We start from the raw sequence: 26,049 nt of genomic DNA, 5'->3' as shown, positions 1-26,049 counted from the left end.
GCTTGGAGGGGAATTTGATAGTGGTGAAGTTCCCATCTATCTGCTGTCCTTGTCCTTCTAGATGGGAAGTGGTCATGGGTTTGGAAGGTGCTGTCTGAGGACCTTTGGTGAATTTCTGCAATGCATCTTGTAGATAGTACACACCGTCAGTGGAAGAGTGAGTGGATGTAGTGCCAGTCAAATGGGCTGCTTTGTCCTGGGATGGTGTCAAGTTTCGAGTGTTGTTGGAGCAGCCCCCATCCAGGCAAGTGCGGATAATTCCATCACACCCCTGACTTGTGCCTTGTAGATGATGGACAGGCTTTGGGGAGTCAGATGGTGAGTTACTCACCACAGTATTCCTAGCCTCTGACAGGCTCTTGTAGCCACTCTGTTTATGTGATGAGAGTTAGTTGAGTTTCTGGACAATGGCAACCCCCAGGATATTGATAGTGGGGAATTCAGTGATGGTAACACCATTGAATTCAAGGGGGAGTGGTTAGATTGTCTCTTTTTGGACATAGTCATTGCCTGGCATTTGTGCAGCACAAATGTTACTTATGTGGCACTTTCCACATTTCCACAACCCCTGGGTAAAAACATTTTTACTCAGATCCCCTCTAAATCACTTACTACTCTCCAAGAAAACAGAACAATCTCTTTGGAGAACATGCTCCCTGAAATGTCATCATGTATTAGGTCAAGACTGTAATCAAGTGTAATCCTCTTACAAAAAAATCCAAAGAACTGCTGATGCTGGAAATCAGAAATTGCTGGAAAAACTCAGCAGGTCAGGTAGCATCGGCTGAGAGAAAGCAGAGTTTATGTATTGGATCCAGTGACCCTTCTTCAGAACTGATAACAGCTAGGAAAAGGTTGGCTCTCTCTCAGACTGACCTGCTGAGTTTTACCTACAATTTCTGGTTTTGTGAGTGTCAATAACCAGGCTTTCAACTACAGGTTGTGCAAATAATTTTTAAAAAATCTCAGATATCTTCGAAATAATGAAGCCACAAGATTCCAAGGTTTAAGACATGAGCATTTTTACTACGAGTTAAACAATAAATATTAAATAATATCTGTGGTAACCTTCTTTACTTTAAAACCTAGAATAAATTAAACACAAATTAACAGAAAATTTGCAGGCAATTATAAGCTATAAATTATACATTAAGTAGCAGACACAACTAAGACAGATCTTACCAAATATCTCAGCATTACACTCATCAGGATAGGTCATCGATTTCAGTCACAAATTCTGTCAAAACTCTGTCTTCCTCGCGACAAATTTAAGTTCCTCAGCTTCTTGAATTTAGCCTATTTTGTGACAACAGTGCATGAGCAACCAGAATTCCCTGGGGACAGTCCTCACCAAAAATGGCACAGGTCTCCAAAGCTTCCCCAGTCCTGCTTGTGGCTTCCTTTAAATCACTCATGGGACAGGAGCATTACTGGCTGGGACAGCATTTACAACCCATCAATAGTTACCCTTGAGAAGGTGGTACTGGGATACTTTCTTGAACTGCTGGAGACCATTTGGTGTAGCTTCACCCAACCTTGGCCCAATCATCTTCAGCTGCTGCTTCAATGATCTGCCTGCCATCATAAGGTTCGAAGTGGGGTTGATTTCCCAACATTCAGCACAACTGAATCAATCCATGTCTAAATGCAGTAAGATCTGTGAAATATCTGCTCTTGGGCTGACAAGTGGCAAATAACATCAGGCTACACAAAGCCCAGGCAATGATCACTCTAACAACAAAGGATCTAACCATCTTCCCCTGAAATTAAATGGGATATTACCTTCATTGAATTTCCCCATTATCAACATCCTGGGGGTTACCATTGACTAGAAACTGAAAAGGACTAGCCATATAAATGGCTAGTGGGCGGCACGGTGGCACAGTGGTTAGCACTGCTGCCTCACAGCGCCAGAGACCCGGGTTCAATTCCCGCCTCAGGCGACTGTGTGGAGTTTGCATGTTCTCCCAGTGTCTGCGTGGGTTTCCTCCGGGTGCTCCGGTTTCCTCCCACAGTCCAAAGATGTGCAGGTCAGGTAAATTGGCCACGCTAAATTGCCCGTAGTGTTAGGTAAGGGTAAATGTAGGGGTATGGGTGGGTTGCGCTTCGGTGGGGCGGTGTGGACTTGTTGGGCCAAAGGGCCTGTTTCCACACTGTTGGCAATCTAATATAAATATGGTGGCTATAACAGCAGGTCAGAAACTAGGAATACTGTGGTACTCAACTCCTGACTCCCCATGACCTGTCCACCATCAACAAGGTAGAAGTGCGAATTTGATGGAATACTCCCCACTTGCCTAGATGGGTGCAGTTCCAAGACACCGAAGACGTTTGACACCATCCTGGACAAAGCAGCCAACTGGATTGGTACCACATCCACAAACATTCATTCTCTCCACCACCAATGCTCAGCTGCAGTAGTTTGTACCATCTTCAAGATACACTGAAAAATTTCACCAAGGCTCCTCAGACAACACTTTGAAACAGGTGACCACTATCAACTACAAAGGCAAAGACAGCCGAATCTTGGAAACATCACCCAAGTTTCCCTCCAAGCCACTCAACATCCTGACTTGGAAATATATTGTTCCTTTAGTGTCACTGAGTCAAAGTCCCAGCATTCCCTCCCATTGTGGGTCTACCTACAGCCCATGGAATGCAGCATTCAAGAAGGCATCTCAACCCTCTCAAGGGCAACTAGGGACGGCAATAAATCCCAGCCCAGCTAGTGATGTCACATCCCATGAATGAATAAAAAAGAAAAGAATGCTGTTAGGGGACAAGTTCCAGAAATTTGCACTCAAAGCTGGAGGAGGAGCGAGGGAACAGATGGTACAGGCACCCAGTTGGCCAACTTACTGAAATGGCATGGCAACACCCAATATCTAAATTTGTAAGAGAAAAGACCGTGTATATTTTCCAACTTGTATTTTTTTCGTAGGGACGGTAATTGTACTTGCACCAAATTGCTTCCAGTGTAGTTTTTCACACCGGATTTGACTAGTTTCAAGGAATTAGGTCAGTACCTGCAAAAAACAATGAAGAGAATGTTGGTATAAGTGCATTAAATGCTCAAAAATCTGCAGCAATCAGAAACTACACATCCATAGGTGTGAAGTTAAAGCCTTTGTGATTGCAAGGATGAACTTGGTTTATCTGTCTTTCAGAGTATCATCAAAATGAAAGGAATATGGGCTACCATAATTCTCCAGTCAGTCAATGGAGTATTTATGCAGTGTGATCACTGTTGTAATTCAGGAAGCACAACCAATTTATGCGCAGCAAGCTCCTAAAAGTAGCAATGTGAATATGACCAGAAAATCAGCTTTGTCTTTAAGGTCATGTTGACTGAAGAGTAAATATTGGCCTGAAAATTGGCAGGAACTCCCCAGCTTTTCTTCAGCAAGTGCCTCATCTGGGAGGCAGCATTTCTTGCAGCGCCACACTTCCTCAGGTACTGCTGGGATTTGACGCTTAAGTCTCCTGAGTGGCACTTGAACACATGACTTGCTGTCTCAGAAGTAAGAGGGCAATCCCACTAAACCACTGTGGGCCTTTTGTTTAAAAACATGTTGCGGAAAAGAAGAAAAATTTTAAAAGATGTGTTAAGCAAAAATAACAAATTGAGCTAGACAAAAGATCGGGAAACAAGGTCTTACAAACATTTTTAACGGCAAGTTCAATTTCAAGCTGGTTCTCTCCAAGTATTGACTCATGTGGATCCATGTCTGCCTTTGGAGGAGGGGGAAGAGAGTGGTCTGCTTTGCTTCCAGGTTTCCATCAAATGTTTGATTGTGACATTCAATTCTCCCCAGCCTCCCAACATCAAAGTCTTCACCTGACATTCCCAGCACAGTGCCGTTCAGATCAGAAACTGGGCAAAGGAGGGAATTGAATCTCTGAGTTCTGAGCCATCATGTACTTCAGTGACAAACATCATAATAGTGTTTACATTATAACAATGTTGTACAATTACAATCTCCTGAAACTCTTCCTGTTATCTCGACTGAACCCGAGAGTAAAGACTGAAGGAACTGCTGGAAATCAGAAACAAAACAGAAATTCCTGGAAAAGCTCAGCAGGTCTGGTATCTGTGGAGAGAAATCAGAATTAACGTTTCAGGTCAAGGAACCCTCCCTCAGATCAGTTTGATCAGTTGAGGAAGAGTCACTGGACCTGAAATGTTAACTCTAATTTCTCTCCATAGATGCGGCCAGACCTGTTGAGCTTTTCCAGCAATTTCTGTTTTTGTTTCGGAACCCTGGAGTGTTGTGTGTAATCTTAAATATGGTCAGTGGCCCTCAGATGAAAATGAAATACATTCAGCTCTTAAAACAATCAGGATATATAAAATCCAAATACATACATGATGAAAAGCTGCACAACAAAATGCTAAAGTGACTTAAATTACAGTTTTTTGTTCACATATTTATTATGACATCTTATTGCATAACAATAAGTTACACTGCCGAATCAAATGCCTCAAGAACATTTGTCAGAAACCAAAAAAGGAGTTAACAGTTAATTATAACCACAATAATTAAACTGTATCAAGAATATTCTTCATTACAGCTAGATAGAAAATTTCTCCATTGTAATCAGCAACAGGATGCTCAGAACTAACAAATAAAGTTAAATAGATAAAGCCATATACTTAGAAACTGTAAACTTCATCGCGGAAATAGGTTAGATTTGCATTACTCCTGTAGCAAATGACATAAACATTCTCAATACAAATGGAACATGTAAAAAAATAAATACACAAATAGAAGACATGTACAAAAGTTGATCAAATAGCAAGGCTTTCACAGAATGCCACACCGATGAAATGTCTGTGCTTAGTCGGCTTTCAACACGAGTTGATCTCCGAGAATTTACAAAAACGGACCAAAGGTAGTTTTCACTGTGGCAAAGGTACAATCACTTGAACATAATTAATTGGAAAGAAGCCAGATTCATCATCTAACATGCCTTCAAACCAATTCTCATCGATCTGATTTGTCAGGATGATGACGTCACCTTCCTTGAAACCAAGCTCCCCTTCATTTTCAGGGTCAAAGTCATAAAGAGCTTTACAGAAAGGCTGATCCACTCGTGTACAAGAAGCTGGAGATAACGGTGGGAAAGAAAAAAATGAAATTACACCAAGTTCTGTGACAAATTTGAGTAATTAAGATTCATTCAATCAATAATTAATACTTAAATATTTAAAATACTTCACAGCAAGACATGGAAATTGTTCCTTTTTGACGGGGGAAAGGACTCAAAACAAAATGATCAAGGAGATGTGCCTTGTCCCTGTTCCTAACGTTTTCCCAAGTTACATCTTCAGTGAAAGGTGGCAAATGTCGAAAACATCATCAGTATGTCTCACATTCCTGATGCCACCCCCCCCCCAAGTCAACTGAAGTGCATTCGACTTCTGAAAATATCAGAATGAACTTCAGCATATAATAAAGATTAAAGGAAAATAATGTAGGATATTTATTTGGTTGAAAAAAAATACCAAGATAAATTATTTAGCCCGTTCTAAAACAGATCCACAAAAACACATTCTATTTGCTATCACAGAACTGACATTACATTACTAATTAGTTCAAAAAGAGAACAGTTAGGTCAAACATGCTTAAATAGGGATGCATCTCACACACGTCAGCTTAAGAAACTACTCACAAGGTGAAAATGTATGTTTTGACCTGCGTAGGAACCTGAATGGGGATGATTTGGCTAAATGATAACAGAAGGGAAATGATGGATTAAGATTAAAAGATGGATCTAGTATGAAGTAAACCAACTGATATAAACCACAAATATTTAGCAAATTAAATAATTGCAACTTCAGGTACAGAAATAAAATGTAACATCATTAAAATTGATATGATTATGTAGGATATCAAGCATTCTAAACACCAAAAGGGCAGATGCACAGGGTTTAAAGAAGGCAAGTCATTGAGTGCATTTAAGATAGAGAGAGATAGTTTCTTGATTAGTAAGGGGATCAAGAGTTACAGGGAGAAGGCAGGAGAATGGGGTTGAGAAAAATATCATCCATGATCAAATGGTGGAGCAGACATGATGAGCTGGATGGCCTAATTCCATTCCTATTTCTTATAAGATAGAGAGAGATAGTTTCTTGATTAATAAGGGGATCAAGAGTTACAGGGAGAAGGCAGGAGAATGGAGTTGAGAAAAATATCATCCATGATCAAATGGTGGAGCAGACATGATGAGCTGGATGGCCTAATTCCACTCCTATTTCTTATGAACAATACACAAAGGTAATTGCTGGAATAACTTGCGTGTCAAGCTTGTTATATTCCCTCAGTGCAGTAATATCCACTTTATGCACTTGCAGAATGGCAATATGGTAAAAATACATTAGTATGATCATCAGAACACTTCAATCTTCATATATTCACAAGTAAATATTCCTACCAGATGACTTGAACGAAGAAGCGTATGAAAGACCATTCTGTGGCTGGTTATCACAGAGCTCCAAAGATAGCGTAACTACAGGCTTGGGCTTGAATTCACGCTTTGGACGGCTAGAGGCTGTGGTTATCCTTTGAGAAAAAGACAGAAATAATAAAGACTTAGAGAAAATAAAAGGCATACACTCCTGTATATCTTCAAATGATTACAATACAAATAAACTAATTTTCCATCTTTGAACCTAGGAATGGGAAGGGTTCAAGATTTTTGAGAAGATTTGTAGCTCACGTTGTAAGCTTGCTCACTGAGCTGGTAGATTTATTCTCAGATGTTTCAACACCATGCTAGATATCATCATCAGTGAGCCTCTGTTGAAGCCCTGATGTTGAATCCTGCTTTCTACTTGTGTGTCTTGGTCTGTTGTGGTAGGTGATTCTCAGGAAATGAACTGGAAGCGATATCACCCACCACAACAGACCAAGACACATAAATAGAAAAGCAGAACACAACACCAGCGCTTCAACAGAGGCTCACTGATGAGGATGTTTAGCATGGTGATGAAACATCTGAGAATAAATCTAACAGCTCTGCGAGCAAACTTACAACCATGGGAAGGGTTGTCCATTGAAAGGCACACATTTAAAATTCCACCTTATGCTGTAAATGATTTCCACCAATTTGGGAGCATTAAACCATCAGTCCCATGAGTCTACACCACCATTCAATGAGATCCTGGTTGACCTGCACCTTAACACCAATTATTTTCTTTAGCTCCATGAACCTTAAACCCCCACCTAAAAACCTCTCTGTCTAAATCCTGACAGCTCAAATTCTCCCAGCATCCAATGGCTTTACAGGAGGGGTCAGATTTCAAATAGTTTTTTTTGTGAAAAGTACTTCCTGATTTCCAATATAAAATACACGTCGATTTAGAGCTTAGTTACACGTTTTCACTTCTGATTTTCCCATTAGATGAAACCAATTCTCTATATGTACCTTACTCAGTCCTGTTAGCATTTTAGCACGTTTTGTTTGGATAACCCCTTAGCATTCTACATTCACGGGAATATAAACCAAGTGTTAAGCAAACTGGCATCATGATTTAACCCTTTAATGCACAGTATCAGCTTGATGAATCTGAATTCTACAAACTTATCATTTTTGAGGTGTAATTCCCCAAGCTAAACATAACAATCCGTATACGGTCTGACTAAGGCCCTGTACAACAAAGTCTAAATTCTCAGAACATCATGAACTGTGTGCTTGAGTTTCAATTCTGCAGGCTGTGTTGAATCTCTTCACTAGAATTGTCGCGTTTAAAAACATCGTTCTTTTATACTTTTCATTGCAATTCAAGTATTTATTGAGTTTTGGATTTCACTGGGCCTCTGCTTTGAATTGTTTCTTTTAGAGACTGTATTGAATTCATCAACATCCAATGGCCGAGCAGCTACTTTCTGACTATGGAGAGAGGTTTAATTTGGATGTAAACTGGTGTTATGATAATTTAAGTACAGTCACATACATAGTTTTACCAACAGCACAGAGGTGAAAGTATGTGGTGCCTACCCAGTAATGGTTTAGAGAGTTTACAATGCCTGAATTTGTATTAATCAATTACTCCCAGACTGAGACCATAAAGTAATTTACTCGTGTATGTAGATGTGAATAAACTTTCAACAGCTACATTAAAGGCATTCGTGGTCAAGTAATGTTTCTTTAATTTTACACTTGGAATATACCTCAAGGATTTACTCAAGATATGGTTTAATGTTCCACTGATAATTTCAGAACCAATTATCCAACTTCACATTGAATAAGAAAATATTTTCACTACAGTGACCTGTAAGCCATCTCATTTTCACATGCTAATATATTCATCCATTTCAACATTATTAAATCCAGAGTACACTTTGATTATGAGTCACATTAATAATAATGTTGCAGATGCTCATTTTATAGGCACATTTATATTTATATACATTTATATATATTTATATACATTTTAAAACTGGGTTATTTAGCTATCAGCTCTTCCACTGTTTCCCTAAGTACAGCTGACCACAAACTGGTTTATTTTTACTTCCAGAATGGGACTGACCCTGCTCAGTTTTACTCTTTGACATTAGGGAACTCCGTGCTTGATACATACATACTACATCTAGAATTTATTAGCATTCGATTTAAAATGACACTATCTAAACGAGTGTTTGAAATTCTTATTGCCTGAAATTTAGTGAGCCTGCCAACTGATATGGAAAAAGGATTATGTTCACCAAATCTGAAAAGAGAAACTATAGACAATCATCATATCTAATGTTGCATTCCCATGTCTTTTGGCTTAACTGCAGGCTGCTTGTCCACTGAGAAGAATTAAACTCCAGGGAGGATTTAGATTAAACTCACTGCTTCTCAAAGAGACTCTAGTCCTTTGTTCAGAACGTTAACTAGGCTGCTATCCCCAAACTAGCTCTGATGTCAGATAAAAAGGTTTACACACAAATAATGTCTGTCGGGTGAAACTGGAGAAACTGATGAAATTTAAGAAAGGCTATGATTAAAATGATTGACCACAAATGCAAGATGGCATAAGTGGAGAGGATAGGCAAATATCTTCTGTCAGGAGGAAAAATCCTTTCCATTTTAGAGTCAGAGTCATATAAAATGTTTTGAGAAGATTTGTAACTCAGGATGAGGTTTTGGAACATGGAAACACGCCCTTTGCTCTAACCTGTCCATGCCGACCATAATCCCAAACTAAACCATTCCCACCTGCCTTCTCCTGGCCCATATTCATCCAAACTTTTTTTATTCATGAGCTTATCCAACTGAATTTTAAACATTGTAACTATCCCACATCCACCACTTCTTCTGGAAGTTCATTCCACATATGAACCACACTCTGAGTAAAGTAAATTGCCCCTCACATATTTTTTAAATCTTTCTCCTCTTAAAAATATATGTCTCTTGGTCTTGAAGTCCCCTACCCTAGGGAAAAGACCCTTGCCATTCACCTTGTCTATACATCTCATGATTTTATAAACCTCTGTAATGTCACCCCTTAACCTCCTATTCTCCAGTGAAAAAGGTCCCAGCCTATCCAGCCTCTCATTATAACGTAACCCCTCCATTCCCAGCAACATCCTTATAAATTGCATCTGAACCCACCGCAGTTTAATAATATCCTTCCTATAACAGGGCGACGGGACTGGACACACTTCTCCAGCAGGGGCCTCACTAACATTCTGTACAACCTCAACATGACGTCCCAACTCCTGAGTGAAAGATCTGAGCAATGAAATTTCACCACTGAGAAACTGAAGTTGAATTAATTCAGTGGTAAACTGAGTCAGAAGGAAAGTAAAGAATTAAGAGGCAGAATTGATGACCTGTGGCCTTACTGAAAGACCATTGGAAGGAAATGCAAATCAGGTACGTGAAATTATCAATCCAATTCCCCAGCTTACTTTCATGAACAGATTTTCCTGCTGGGAGGACAGCAACAGATTCTCCTGCTGGTTTGACTATTACTAGCTTTTAATTCTTAATTAACAAAAAAGGTGAAAGTCATCAATCAGTGTCAGGTTCGGAACTCCTTTTTATCCTCTGGCTTGCCTTCCTTTTGTTTCCTTCCTGAATAGGAAAGGACAAAGAACCAAACTGTGATGAAGGACTAGTAACATACGTGAGTCACAAGGTCACCTGTGCTGTAGTGTGTTGTGTAGCTCCTCCAGAATTGTTGTTGATTCTTTGTGATAGTTCAATGCTGCGTCCACTAGAGCTAATAGTTGGCTTATTTGCTCTACCTACAGGAAGGAGGAAATTCATTCAGCAAAGACAACTGGTTATCAATATTATTTAAAGCATGCTTGAAATTAAGTTTGGGAGAGTGCAAGATACAAGAAGGTTGACAGAAGTGGAATTCCAAGAAGCTTTAATCTCAGCTAGGTTCATTTTACTCAATAAAGCAAGTATTCACTTTTCAAATAACACATTTCACTATCTTAGCTAAAGTTTCTACACACTGCTCACCTGCCGATGAAATTTTCTCATATTAGAATCACTATCCAATTTTTCTTGTTACAGGTAAACTGAAATTTAAAATGGTGAAAACACAAGCCCTTTATAAAGCAATCGAAGAAACTAATGCACTTGAAAAATATCAAATCGAATGCTGCACTGTAAATGTAAACACTTCTAAACGATACCACAATCTTTATGTCAAGAACTTAAGTCAATAGCAAGTCATGCTCTGTGATAACATTTTGTAGTAATTTTGTATGTATAAATCAATATATAATTCAATAGTAGCCTTTACTGAATTATGACTCTAACAGTACTTCCTAAACGTTTACCCACTGTGACCCTATTTGGAAGCTTTGGAAGGGTGGTTGCAATCCCTTGGTGTGTGTGTGTGTATCATAAAGTCCCTACAGTGTGGGAATAGACCATTCGGCCCAAGAGGTCTATACCGACCCTCCGAAGAGTAACCCAGCCAGACCCATTCCTCTACCCTATTATCCTACATTTATCCCTGACTAATGCACCTAACCTATGTATCCCTGAACACAATGGTCAATTTAGCATGGCCAATTCACCTGACCTGCACATGTTTGGACTGTGGGAGGGAACCAGAGCACCTGGAGGAAACTCACGCAGCGCACGGGGAGAATGTGCAAACTCCACACAGACAGTCACCCGAGGTTGGAATCAAACCTGGGTCCCTGACGCTGTGAGGCAGCAGTGCTAACCATTGAGCCATTGTTTCATATGGGGTGGGGGTTGGTTATTGTAGCCTCAGAACCCATCGCCCCAAAATTTCATCAGGCGACCCCACCTGGGCTCTTTGGGAAAATTTGGATTATAATATTATTTCTTTACATTCCACACCGGTTTAGCACTTTGTTAAAGAATGCAGTATTTTGAAGTTAAAAATAATTATTTTGAAACAAAACAAACATCAGATTTAATTTTGCAATAGCCAAAAATCCATAGCAGATCAACAGACCAAGGCCAAATATATTGCAACATTAAAAGGAAAAGCAATGGAAACAAAGAACTTGAATTCATGTAGCAGTCTACAACCTTCAGACTTTGCAAAACACATTATATAACCAAAAAGTCACTTCCTTGTTAAATGTAGTTGCTTTTGAGGAAAGCACTGAGCCCATCGTAAGTTCCACGAGCATAAGCACAGATAAATAGAAAATCTTTCCTGCTGAAAGGTCATTTCCAGCATTTTATTATATATAAATATTAAGTTAATCTTCTTCAAAATGGGATCTTTACGACGACCTGAAGGGACTTCACTTTAACATGCTTTCTCAAAGGTTTACACCTTCAACAGTGCAGCACTCCCTCTGCGCTAGATCATGGAGATCTCAGGATTGGAATACAAACCCACAACCTTGAAACCTAGAAGAGAGAATGCTACCACTGAGCTATGGCGAACAAGCTGCCAGCAAGGAATGAAAATATCTTTGCACAGCCTCATGTAATGCCGGACTGGTTTGAAGTCATGAAGCTCACAAAGCCATCTTTCAGGTTTAGAATATTGAACCTCAGTGACTGTTTTGACACAGCCTTGGACAGAGAGACCTAGAAGTCCTTGGCCTCTATTTTTGGTCAAAATTAAAAATCACATGAAACCGGATTACAGCCTAACAGGTTTATTCGAAATCGCAAGCTTTTGGAACACCCACTCCTTCCTCAGGCAGCTAGTGAGATAAAATACATCGGACACAGAATTTATAAGTAAAAGATCAAAGGGTCATTCAACTTGTGCAAATGTATTGAACAAACCTAGATGGCTATTAAGTCTAAGGCTATTAAGAAATTCTGGCATTTACATATTTGAATTAGAATTAGAATCTCTACAGTATGGAAACAGGCCCTTTGGCCCAACAAGTCCACACCGACCCTCCAAAGAGTAACCCACACAGACCCATTCCTCCGCCCTATATTTACCCCTGACCAATGCACCTAGACAACACATCCCTGAACAATATGGACAATTTAGATGGCCAATTCACCTAACCTGCACATCTTTGGATTGTGGGAGGAAACCGGAGCATCCCGAGAAAACCTAAGCAGACACAGGGAGAATGCGCTAACTCCACACAGACAGTCACCCGAGGCTGGAATCGAACACAGGTCCCTGGCACTGTGAGGCAGCAATGTTAATTACTGAGCCACTGTGCCACCCACAGTCAAAATTAATGAATCAAAACCTCCAGTCTAACCAATTAAAGACTTAGTGGCCAGCTAGGTTTGTTCAATACATTCGCATAAGTTGTATGACCCTTGGATCTTTTACTTATAAATTCTGAGTCCGATGTATTCTCTCTTGCTAGCCGCCTGGGGAAGGAATGGGGGCTCCAAAAGCTTGCGGTTTCGAATAAACCTACTGGGCTATAAACTGGTGTCGTGTGATATTTGATTTTGTCCACCTCAGTCCAACACCGGCACCTCCACATCATGTCTATTTTTGGTAAGAAACCTCATTAATAATTCTCCTAAGACCAATATTTTCTCCAAAAGAATAAGTACAGGTATCCCCCACTGTTCGAAAGCTCGCTTTATGCCACTATGCTTTTACGAAAGACCTACATTAGTACCTGTCTCCACCAACCCAACGAGGATTTTCGCTCTTAAGAAATTTGGCAAATTTTTTCCCATATAAATTGATGCTTCTTCAAAAAACCTCGTCCACACCATATTTTCCTTCACTTTATTTACCAGTTCACTTCAAAACAATTATTCATTCATGGAATGTAGGCATCACTGCTGAAGTCAGCATTTATTGCCCACTGGTTATCACCCTGGAGAAGGTGATGGTGAGTTGCCTTTTTGAAATGACACATTCTACCTGTTGTGCGGAAGCTCACAGTGATGTTAGGGAGAGTCATCCTCAACTATGACCCAACAACTGTGAAAGAGTGTTGATATATTTCCAAGTCGTAATCTGGGAGGCAAATATTTAATCAATGGTGTTCTCATGTGTCTACTGCCTTTCTACTTCTAAGTAATAAAGGCAGCTTAGTGCTGAATAAACAACATTGCTTGAATTGTTGTGATGCATCACGTAGATTGTACACACTGTTGCTGCTGCGCAGTGATGGTGGAGGGAGTGATAATTTAAGGTGGATAGAGTGCAAATCAAATGGGCTGCTTTTCCCCCGGATGCTACCTATCCTCTTGAATGAGTTGTGCTCACCAGGCAGAATATTCAATCTTATTCCTTATGCCACAGAATTGCCCATCTTTAGCCTGTTTTGCAACCAAAAGTATTTGCCTGATTGGTCCAATTCCTAGTCAATGGTGATCTCCTAGGATACTGAGAGTGGGTATCTCAGTCAGGGCATTTCTGTTGGACGTCAAGGGGATAGGGTTTGAATTTCCCTATTAAGAAATAGGCATTGTCTGGTACTTGAATGGCATAAATCCCCACATACGTTAGGGACACCACTCATACCCTCCACCTCCTCCAAGACTTCTGTTTCCCTGGACCCAACGCCTCATCTTCACCTCCATCCGCCAGGACCAGGGCCTCCAAGCCCTCCATTTCTTCCTCTCCCGACACCCCCACTAGTACCCTTCCACTGACACTCTTATTCATTTGGCTGAACTGGTCCTCACCCTCAACAATTTTTCCTTCAAATTCTCCCACTTCCTCCAGACCAAAGCGGTAGCCATGGGCACCCGCATGGGCCTCAGCTATGCCTGTCTCTACGTAGATCAGTCCATCTTCCGGAATTACACCGGCACCACTCCCCACCTTTAACTCCGCTACATTGATGACTGCATCGGCGCTACCTCATGCTCCCACGAGGAGGTTGAGCAGTTCATCAACTTCAGCAACACATTCCACCCAGACCTTAAATTCACCTGGACCATCTCTGACACCTCCCTCGCCTTCCTGGACCTCTCCATGTCCACCAATGATGACTGACTCAACACTGACATTGTTTACAAACCCACCAACTCCCACAACTACCTGGATTACACCTCCTCCCACCCTACCTCCTACAAAAATGCTATCCCGTATTCCCAACTCCTCCACCTTTGCCACATCTGCTCCCAGGAGGACCTGTTCCACCACAGAATACACCAGATGGCCTCCTTCTTTAAAGACTGCGACTTCCCTTCCAACGTGGTTGAAGATGCCCTCCAACACATCTCATCCACGTCCCGCACCTCCCCCCTTGAACTCCACCCCTCAAACCGCGACAAGGACAAAAACCCCTGGACCTCACCTTCCACCCTACCAACCTCCGCATAGATCGCATCATCTGCCGACATTTCCACCACCTCCAAACGGACCCCACCACCAGGGAAATATTTCCCTCCCCACCCCTATCTGCTTTCTGCAAAGACTGTTCCCTCTGTGACTATCTGGTTAAGTCCACGTCCCCCAACAACCCACCCTCCCCTTCTGACACCTTCCCCTGCCACCGCAGGAATTGCAAAACCTGCGTCCACACCTCCTCCCTCACCTCCATCCAAGGCCCCAAAGGAGCCTTCCACATCCATCAATGTTTCACCTGCACTTCCACATGTCATTTACTGTATCCGTTGCTCCTGATGCAGTCTCCTCTACATTGGGCAGAGCATTTCAGAGAACATCTCCGGGACACCCGCACCAATCAACCCCACCGCCCCATAGCCGAACATTTCAACTCCCCCTCCCACTCTGCCGAGTACATGCAGGCCCTGGGCCTCCTGCATTGCCACTCCCTCACCACCCGACGTCTGGAGGAAGAATGCCTCATCTTCCGCCTCAGAACACTTCAACTCCAGGACATCAATATGGACTTCACCAGTTTCCTCATTTCTCTTCCCTCCCACCTTACTCCAATTCCAACCTTCCAGCTCAGCACTGTCCTCATGACCTGTCCTACCATCATTCTAATCTTGATTCTAATCTCCAGCATCTGCAGTACCCACTTCTGCCTAATTGATAAATCTTACATGCCAATTGTCAGCCCAAGACTGAATGATGTCTGGATCTTGTTGCATGTGGGCACAGAGTGTTTCAATAATTGATAAGTTGTAAATGGTGCTGACCATTGTGCAATCATCAGCAAATACCGTCACTTCTGACCTTATGCTGGAGGGGAGATCATAGATGAAACAGCAGAAGAACATTTGGCTTAGAATGCTACTCTGAGAAACTCTTCCAGCGATGCTCTGGCGATGAGGTATTTGGTTTTCGACAGTCATGCCCATCACCTCGTACACTATACATGATTCCAATCAGTGAAGAACCTTACCCCTGACATCCACTGACAAAAACAGTTTGATCTGATCTGTTAGTTCTGGAGTTGCATATTTCCATTAGCAGTATTCTGCAGGTTAGCATGCATGCGGTCCTGCGTTGTAGCTTCACCAGATTGGGATCACTTTTTTTTTATGCCAGGTGCAGCTCCTGGCATGTTCTCTACATCCTTCATTGAGCCACAGTTGGTACAGTGCCTGGATGGTAATGGATTTGCTGTGTCATGAGGCTATAGATTATGATTGACCACAATTCTGCTGCAGCTAATGGCCTGTAATTCCTCAGGGACACCCATTTTTCAGCCCTTGCAACTTTACTGAATCAATACCATGGTGGAAGTATCCTCAGTATGCAGATAGGACTTCGTCTCTACCAGAAACAATATTGCTTTTGGATAGATGCATCTGGGACAGGATGGGATTGTTGAGGATAGGATCGAGAAGGTTTTTTCCACCTTTGTTGGTTCTCTCACATTCTGCTGCCGGCCTCGCCTGGCTGTTACATTCGCCAGAACTCAACCACGACGGTCAGAAATGGTGCTACTGTTGGTTATGGACACTGAAGATATGCACCTCCCCACCCCCAGAGTACACATTGGGCCCTTTCAACTTTTAACGTTTCTTCCATGCGTTGTTCACCACAGATGAACATTCATTCATCGGCTGAGACAGGATGGTAGCTAGTAATCAGCAGGATTCAAATTCATGTTTGATTTTGATTTGATTTGATTTATTATTGTCACACGTACCTAGGTACAGTGAAAAGTTTTGTTTTGCACGTAGAACAGGCAGATCATACCATACAAAGCGCATAAGGGTAACAGAACAGAGCAGGGAATACAATGTTATGGCTGCAGAAAAGGTGCAAAAAGAGCAAGACCAACATTAAATTTAGAATTTGAGGGGTTTGAAGTTGAATAACAGCGGGAAAGAAGCTGTTCTTGAACCTGTTGGTGCACGAGGATAAGCTTTTGTATCTTCTGCCTGATGGAAGAGGTTGGCAGAGATTATAACTGGGGTGGGAGGGGTCTTTGATTAAGTTGGCTGCCTTACCGAGGCGGTGAGAAGTGTAGATGGAGTCAACAGATGGAAGATTGGCTTGAGAAATGGACTGGGCTGTGTTCACAACTCTCTGTAGTTTCTTATGGTCCTGGGCAGAACAGTTGTCATCCCAAGCTATGATGCATCCAGATAAAATGTTTTCTATGTGGTGTCTATAAAAATTGGCAAGCGTTCTCATGGACATTCTGAATTTTCTTCACCTCCCGAGGAAATAGAGGCATTGTTTTACTTTTTTGACCGTCACAACAACATGGGGGGGGGGGGGGGGGGGGGGCAAGGAGAGATTGTGGGTGATCATCACTCCTAGAACTTGATGCTATCGACCATTTCCACCTCAGCTTAACTGATGAAGACAGAGGTGTGCCTTCCAGCTTGCTTCCTGATGTCAATGACTAGCTGGTTTGTTTTGATATGTTGAGGGAGACATTTGTTATCTTTACGCCACACCACCATGTTGAAACTTCAAGAGGTCCAGAGTTCATGATGAGGATGCCTAGAGCCACTCCCAATGACTATATGCACTGTGGTGTCATCTTTGATAGGTCTGTCATTCCAGTGAGACAGGACATACCCAGGGATGATGAAGGATCAGTCCTGAGGTATTGACAGTAAGGTATTAGTATGATGATGTCAGGCTGTTTACTTGATCTGTATGTGGGCAGCTCTTCCAATTTTGGCACAAGCCCTCAGATGGCAGTAAGGAAGATTGGCTAGACACGGTGGACTTTTGGTATTTCTGGTGTCAAGGCTGAGGTCAGGTTGTCTTTCCAATTTGATTCTTGTTCAGCTACTGAATTGTGCTTTGGTACAATTGAATGCCCTTTGGAATGGCCTAGCAAATCAATCAAGGGTTAAAAATGTAGACTGGATTGAAATATAACCTTGAAAGCACAACAGTGAACAGGAAAGGAGAATGACAACCCTGTAGCTCCTGATTGTAGTTATTGTGACTGACTTTTTCTCGGTTAGATTTCTTAATGAATTGAATTTAAACTCCTCCAGCAGCCACAGTAGGATTTGAAACTCATATCCTGATAGCATTAGTGCTCACATCTGGATCATTTGTTCAGTGACATTACCACCTTAACACAGATCCCCGAGTTGTGATTAATAAACCGAACATTACTTGTGTACAGTTTACACAGTTTTATGGGCAACTGGCTTGGGTTAGTCACAAATGGCTCAAATGGAAACACGAGTGGTTTCTGTTAATACACATATTTTGTCAACTTACATCATTTTCCAAAAAGTTGAACATACTGATCTCAGCGAGCTCCTTAGACTCTTCAAATTTATCTACAGCTTGTCTGATCTCTTCATCCGGGATCTTACCATGGCGCTTCTTCTTGTAATCGTAATCTAAACGGCGACCTTCCAACTTCTTTAAATGATGCTGACAAAAATAAAAGTGTGTTATGAGTTCTCCACGTGTCAAGGACTATATACTTTCAAAACATTTTTTCAATTTAAAACTTGTTAACTCTTTCCACTAGGGGGTTGGAAAGGAATTTTCTTATTGATCCTCTTTTTGTCTTTTTCTCTCATTGTTGGTCTCCCAAGGAGGATTAAATGGCTGGGGCTTCATGGCTGATGTTGCAGTGGGAGACAAGCAGGTAAGAAAAGACTAAGCACAATGGTATTATTTCGATGCTGCATCCACTGTGGTGCAAGGCAGAAAGTCTTTTCCTACAAATCAACTTTGCATGTTTCATGCCCCGCGACACTTTCTTCATTAACTGAAATACGATAAGCTGCCATTCACGTCGGAAGCATTACACGGTTGATTTCAGTCTCCATTATATTTCAGAAAAAATACAGATATGGTACAATGGTGTGTGACTTAGCTAAGTCCTGGCTGCATGGTGTTGGATTTGCCATTTTGATTGGGGATCGATGGATGATATCATCTGATAGAAAGGGGAATGGGAGCTTCAACAACATATTGAGATGTCAGGAAAATGGCACTGCGTAACTGCTAATGAGATTTAATGCCGTTTCTATCAGGCTTACATCTGTTATGCCCAAGGCAAGGGTGTATTCAAAATATCCACCAACCATGGGATCTTTGTTTGCTTGGCTTCAGTAGAACTTACTCCCACTTTTCATTGTACTGTTTGCTATTCAGAAAGGCAGATGCAGAAGAGTGCCGTTTGCAGCCACAAAACAATCCAATGCCCCCAATGGAGAGGTCAATCTTTATCCTGAACACTTATGCCAAAAGGTGATTTTCCCATCAAAGTTATTGGCAAGCTATGACGCTTGCTCACCACCACAACAGCAGCACATGATGTCATCCAGCTTTCGTTCTATTCCAGACAAATTAAAGAATATCAGTTTTACAGCCCCAAGCCCAGTAAAAGGTAACTATAGAACAAAATAAAATACGCTAAATCCAATATTAAATGCTTTCTTCTGCCATTGTATTTGAGTGTTAATCACAACTAGAAAACAGGCAGATATTAATTCATCTTCCTGCTGTCTGGTCATCTTTCTGTTGGCCCCAATTTCTTTATATTAAGCTTGATACCAGTAAGTGATCAGAAATCTCCAGGAGAGATTGACACTGAAGGGAGCTGGTTTTGCAAGTGAGGAGATGGCAGTCTGATTCCCCCAGAATTTCTGGATTCCAGGGTCAGTGTCATATTTCCTTTCAGGATCCCCAACTGAAAGTCAGCTGGCTTGGCAGGCCTGGCTCTCACTTACACAGGAGTGTAAGTCGCTGCTGCAGGACTAGGTAAGGAACCCTGTGTTAATGGGAGCGTGGCTGGGCAGGGTTGGATCTAAGAGGGTGTCAGATTTGAGTTGTGCAGGGGAGGGGAACTGAGAGTGGAGGAGGTAGACCTGACAGCAGGAAAGGAAGTTGGCTCAGAGAGGGTGGATAGCAGAGGACCCCTGTACCCTTTGGCTCAAAAAGAGAGCGGTAAACTCCTCACCTGCATCTTCATTTGCAGCTGCTACTAACCTCCTTGAGTTTCCTGAGGCCAGGGAAACCCAACTGGCCAGGGTTAAACCTGCGTGTCAGCTTAAATGTGAGAGGGCCAACATTATTGGCTGCTGCCACCTGTTCTGCATCTGGTAGGCCGGGTGCACATGGGATTTGAGGAGTCTAACACTTTAACATCTCACCTGATCTCAGTCAACTTATTTTCCAGGTCAAAATTACCCTCCCGACCTTGTCAGAAATATCATAGAATCCCTACAGTGGAAGGAGGCCATTCAGCCCATTGAGACCACACCAACCCTCCGAATAGCATCCCACCCAGTCCCACCCCCATTATCCTATCTCTGTAACTCTACATTTCCCACAGTTCAGCACTCTAGCCTGCATATCCCTGCACACTACGGACAATTTAGCATGGCCACTCCACCTAACCTGCACACCTTTGGACTGTGGGAGGAAACTGGAGCACCCAGAGGAAACTCACACTGACAGAGGATGTGCAAACTCCACACAGACAGTTGCCCAAGGGTGGAATCAAACCTGGGTTCCTGACGTTGTGAGGCAGCAGTGCTAACCACTGTGCCACCATGCCACCCATTTGACTAGTTAAACTGTGGAATAAATAAAGGCATAACAGATAACTGGTGAAAGCTTGCAAATCTTTGTTGATCAAAGCAACACTCAATAAAACAGAAGTAACACAGCAACTTACAGTATTGCCATTACTCATGGTTTTGATCGTGAAGCCAAATTCCATTTAAAAGAAAAAAAATTTTAAAAAAAAGAAGAATGCAAGCATACCCCAATCTCTTTCAGGTCCTTTTCTTGTAAAATTTGCAACGGATCGATAAAGTTCTGTTTTACATCAATGTCAAGGGAGTCCTTGACTTCTGCCATTTGCTTTAGTGCTTCACCGACATCAACTAATGCAGGGCCTAAGAAAATCAGACAGAAAGACAGGAAATCTAAACAAAAAGCAAATCCAACAGAAAGGAATGTCTGGCAGAGATTTCAAATTCAATCATTTTGTAAGTTTACCACTTAGCTTTTTAAAATCATTAGTAAAGCCACTGCCACTGAATTACAATTGGATAAATAAATGCAAAAATGATTTACAAAGAAATTATTTCTACCTAAAAATTGGTAAATTGAATAAAGTAATTGCACCCATTTTGTTCACAACCTCACCAAAACTAAAGTGCAAGATAATCTTGTTAAAATCTTTGCCACGTTGATAAGTTACTGATGTGTCCCTTACTAAACAAACAGAACAGTAATTTTCACTAATAAATAAGTGGACATCTGCATTCTACGTTACTTTGAGCATTACTGATTAACCCACCGAAATTGGAATCATCTCCGAGGTCCTTCCCATTTCGGAGCATGCATTCACCCAACAGACCTTCAGGCTGAGGATAACCTGTTGTTTTCACCTGTCCTCGGATCTTTGACATCGTATTCAGCATACCTAACTTGGCTCTGTAGGCTTCAAAATGGCATAATCATTTAAAAGACATTACTGTAACCTGTAAATTTCAAAGTGAGATGTTAAATATAGTAGAATTACTGCAGAAAAGTCCATAATTTACCTGGGGCTTTCAGATGCTTTTGTTTTGCTTAATAATTAATACATAAATCTCAAATTTGATTGGGAGTTTTGCCTACTGGCTACACACGTATGATTTTCAGAATGTTTTATAATTAAAGGTAGGAAGACTTTTCAGCATATGACTTAAGTTCTGATGAACACTACCAGAGGCAGGGTTCCCCCAGCTGAAGATGGGAAGAGTTACCCAGGGTTACGTATTTACCAGAAGCTAACTGTAACAAAATGATATACTGTTCTCCTAAATGTAAGGAAATCATTTTTTTTAAACCCAAGGACAGCAGAAGCTGTTTTTTTAAAGGCATGGGGGTAATATTAAGCAATTGTATAAATGAGACCATCTTCAATTCTCTGCCTATTATACAGCATGCTTGGTGTCATGTTGACTTGAAGTACTTACAGATATATTGAATTGCTAATTATAACATGTACTACCTTTAAAAGGGACACATTCAAAATGTGACTGCAGATGTAAATTCCATGACTGTTGGAGAGAGGGAGCCTGGAATGACACACCTGACGAAGCTTCAAGAAGATGGGGTTAAAAGGAATAAATGTGCGACAAACTGAATGGAATCTCCTGGGAGTTCTCTCAAACTGTGAACGTGATAGGAGAAAAGGCAGCAGTCTGCATAAAAGACATGCGTTTGGTTTTCTTCTTTCAAGAATATCCAAGAATTGGGGTTAAGTGCCGGTTCTTCCCTTGTCTGAGAGTGAAAATGGAAGAAGTGCGTCCATGAGTAGAGATGAGTGTGCCAAATGGGCTGATGTATACTAACCTGGATTTGAGCACATTATGTTGTGAAGGTCACAGTGGATGATCCATCTCTAGTCACTCCTGCATTACAGGTAAATGTTTCTCTTGCTCAGTGCTAGGAGCCAGCTTGCCAATTAAATTGAAACAGGGCAAAAGAAGGACTACCTCATCGTGAGTGTTGCTAGCCAGCCACAGTCAGAAGGAAACAGGACACATGAATTTCAACTAATCTGTAAAGCCAAGAATTCTGAAATCAACTCATCAACTATCTACAATCCACTATCTAATCTTCAGTGTTCCACAATCTGCATTTTTGCTGGAATCACATCTCATTTCTATTCTGTGTTGAATTATTATCTGTTCTCTTATTTCATAACTAACAGACTTCCTTGATGAAAATCATACCAAACTGGTTCCTTTTAAAACATAAATTCAGTTGGTTTGGGAGAAAGGCGTTGAAAAGAGAGGTATATTTTCTAAATTACCCTTGTGACTAATCAAGAGAACAGACGAATAAAGAAGGGGAGTCAGTTCATCCCTCCTCTCCCAGAAGCAATGGGGTATCCTGTTGGAAGCATAAGTTTGTGTTGCCTGGGATCTGATCATAATATTGGTTTTATTTTTCCACTGAAATCAATGGAAAGTGAAATTGGGCAGGTAATCAATGGGTGGCTGATTTGATATTGTCTGTTGTATAATAAGTTAAAATTCTAACCATAAATTCTTCAAACTCATGCTGTTAGGGAAAACATGTATAAAATGAGTGAATATGACAACAGCTTGTTTAGTGAATCGAAATATTCATTCATATGTACATCTGTAATTGTCCTGTGTATGTTTCGTGCATACTGCACAAAGCATGAATGCATAAAGCACCACTGGTCTGTGTCCATGGTCTGAGACATATCAAGATCCTTAACCTGCCATATTGCTGTGGGTCAGTGCTGCTTACAGACCAAAGTTTCCCCATATGGAGGGACAGTAAATTGCCTGGAAACATGCTGGAGCTCTTTATGTTAGTGAATGGTTTCAGAATAATACCGGCCAAGTCTGAGAAACGATTAACAGAAACAAATGAAAGATATTGTAACAGCCATGACAGCTTCATCATTTTCAGCCCAATTCCATGTCTTTTCTTTTCAGACTGATGCTGCCCAAGTGAATATTTCTCTTCTTTTTGAACAGCTACCTACCCAAATCCCTCCAAAAAAAAACTTGCTCTTGAGATTTCTCCACGAGAAGACATTCATTTTTACTGCAAGCAACTGCCTCAATTTTTAAAATAAAGTATTATCCTAGTAGATGGTCACTGGATTTTCTTCAAGGATACTATATTCTAAGAATGACTGCTGGCTATTCTGAGTAAGTTCCAACCAACACCATGTTGGAGTGCAGTTCAGCTTTGTTACTTTTCATAGATTACAATTCATATTAAAACTCAATATCTTATTTTGGTATTAAACTTGCAGGCTTACTTGTACTGGCATGTGTTTCTACACCCCCAAATCCTTTTGTTCGTAAATAAGTGCCTGAAGCTTACCCATTTGGATTGTAATCCTATCTGCCATACTTGCATCCAAAATTTAATAAATCAGCTTTTGTTACATTAAATTACATCTGGCAAGATTCCACTCACGTTACCTATTGAAACATTCTGCTCTGCTTGTGAATTCTCAATTCATTCTGCCACCTAGCCCTGCACCAAAGGAAAGTGCTCTTTACACCAAGCAGCACTGAAATAGGAAGTCACAATGGAAAACAACACGAAAGAAAATCTTTCATACCTGGATTTGGCTGCAAGTACTCAGTGGTTTTAGACAGAACCTCTGCCACGGCTTTGCTTGTAGCCTCTATTTTCTTAACATAGGATAGAAAAAAATCAAATTTTGTATGAAAGTGAAATTTGTCAATATACAGTACACGCAATTACTACTTTTGTATCAAGCTCTTCCATATTAGATTAGATTACATTACATTACAGTGTGGAAACAGGCCCTTCGGCCCAACAAGTCCACACCGACCCGCCGAAGCGAAACCCACCCATACCCCTACCCCTAACATTTACATTTACCCCTTACCTAACACTACAGGCAATTTAGTATGGCCAATTCACCTGACCTGCACATCTTTGGACTGTGGGAGGAAACCGGAGCACCCGGAGGAAACCCACGCAGACACGGGGAGAACGTGCAAACTCCACACAGTCTGTGGTTAAGCATTCATAATGTAAGTACAGGTCCAGAATCCTTTATCAGAAATCCTTGGGGCCAGTTGTTTTTCGGAATTTGGAATATTTTGGATTTCAGAATAAATGGCATTTTCATTAAAAAACGACCGAACAACAGACCCACATGTTACTAGTGTGAGTGCTGAGACACAACTGATGCCTGCCAGTGCTGGGCCATGCTGCCACGTCACATGAGTGACATGGGTCAAGTGGGTGTGGAGTTGGGTCACCTTTTCACATGCCAAATAACCTTGTTATACAGAAAAAAGAAGTCACGAGAAACCTTCGGATTTTGGAGCTTTTTGGATAAAGGATTGTGTACCTGTACTGCTAGTGCTCCAAGAATGCACCACCAGAGTTAGCATTGCTCCACATCATCAATGCAATCTATAGTTAGCATTTATCTAAATGATGTTCATTTGAGAAATTTATCATTTGGGAATCAGAGCTGTTTCCTTGACTGTAAATGTGACTAATTCATCACGAGTTACAGTTCTGTCACCTTGACCAAAGACTGATCTACTCAGCAGAATATTTAGATCCAGTATTTTGAGTGCCAAGTTTCTTCTTTGTTACGCAGCAAAAGTAAATGGAGAAAAACCGCAAAAGCCGCAACACGAAGGGATTTGGGGTGTGGGTGGGTGATTTGTACATGATGCACAGAAAGCTAGCATACAGGGGCAGCAAGTAATCAGGAAGGCTAATGGAATGTTGGCCTTATTTCAAGGAGGTTGGAGTACAAGAGTGGAGAAATCTCGCTGCAACTGTACAGGATGCTAATGAGACCACATCTGGAGTATGCAGGCAGTTTTGGACCCTTGTTTTAAGAAAAAATACTGAAACATAGGATTCTTAAGGAGCTTGACAGGGTAAATGCTGAAAGGATGTTTTCCCTCATAAAAGCATCTAGGGACAGAGAGCATAGTCTCAGAACAAAGGGGAGCGAATTTAAGACTGAGATGAGGATGAATTTCTTCTCTCAGAGAGTTGAGTGTTTTTGGAAATCCTTAGAGAGCTTTGGGGGCAAAGTCCTTGTGTATACTTAAGGCTGAGATTGATTCTTGATCAGTAGGGCGATCAAAGGTTATGGGGAAAGGGCTGGAAAGTGGACAAGAAGAATTGTCACATCACGCCACGATCCCACTGAATGGTGACTAGGCTCAAGGAGCCCAACACTTACTCCTGTTCCTTCTTCATATTATCTAAATCAGAAAATAGGGTGAAATAATTCCTTAGAGGCCAGTATCTCATCACCAAGTCATCCCTTACTTGCAACCTAACTTTAGTACTGCCCCTTCAGAGTCAACTACCAGAGTTGGTGCATCTTGGACACCTCCCTCCCCTTTCTTGACCTCTCCATTCCCATTTCTGGCAACAGTCTCCAGACAGACATTTACTATAAACTCACAGACTCCCACAAGTATCTGGACTACAAATCCTCCCAGTGTATCCTGCAAGAACTCTATCCCGTTTTCCCCAATTCCTCCACTTCTGCTGCATTTCCTGGATAAGGAGACATTCCACTCCCAGGCATCCCAGATATCCACCTATTTTGAACGATGTGCATTCTCCCCTCTCTGTCACTCTGACAGCCCTCCACCACACCTCTTCCATCCCCTGCTCCACAGCTCCAAACCCCTCCCCCCAAAACGCAATAAAGAGAGTCCCCCTTATCCTCACCTACCACCCCACCAGTCTCCTGCAGACAAAGTATCATCCTCAAAGACTTCCTCCAACTCCAATTAGAC

General features: G+C 41.5%; 1 protein-coding gene across 6 annotated transcripts in view; it reads right to left on the bottom strand.

The window, feature by feature from the left end:
• Positions 1–4,221: 4,221 nt before the first annotated feature.
• The window catches only part of sh3gl3a (SH3-domain GRB2-like 3a), a 131,864-nt gene continuing 110,036 nt past the window's right edge, over positions 4,222–26,049 (bottom strand). For 4 of the 6 annotated variants that reach the window (XM_043677587.1, XM_043677588.1, XM_043677590.1 and 1 more), the window contains exons 3-10: positions 23,859–23,931; positions 21,054–21,197; positions 20,513–20,646; positions 18,005–18,163; positions 10,135–10,238; positions 6,436–6,563; positions 5,674–5,727; positions 4,231–5,106 (exon numbers count right to left, since the gene is read on the bottom strand). In XM_043677587.1, the coding sequence (XP_043533522.1) occupies positions 4,901–5,106; positions 5,674–5,727; positions 6,436–6,563; positions 10,135–10,238; positions 18,005–18,163; positions 20,513–20,646; positions 21,054–21,197; positions 23,859–23,931 (1,002 nt within the window). In that variant the 3' untranslated portion in view covers positions 4,231–4,900. Of the gene's footprint in view, positions 5,107–5,673; positions 5,728–6,435; positions 6,564–10,134; positions 10,239–18,004; positions 18,164–20,512; positions 20,647–21,053; positions 21,198–23,858; positions 23,932–26,049 lie in introns of all 6 variants that reach the window. The other 2 variants (XM_043677592.1, XM_043677589.1) reach the window with 2 other exon arrangements.

Source organism: Chiloscyllium plagiosum, chromosome 36, assembly GCF_004010195.1.
Source record: "Chiloscyllium plagiosum isolate BGI_BamShark_2017 chromosome 36, ASM401019v2, whole genome shotgun sequence".
Taxonomy (NCBI): domain Eukaryota; kingdom Metazoa; phylum Chordata; class Chondrichthyes; order Orectolobiformes; family Hemiscylliidae; genus Chiloscyllium; species Chiloscyllium plagiosum.
This window is presented reverse-complemented; position numbering and strand designations above follow the sequence as displayed.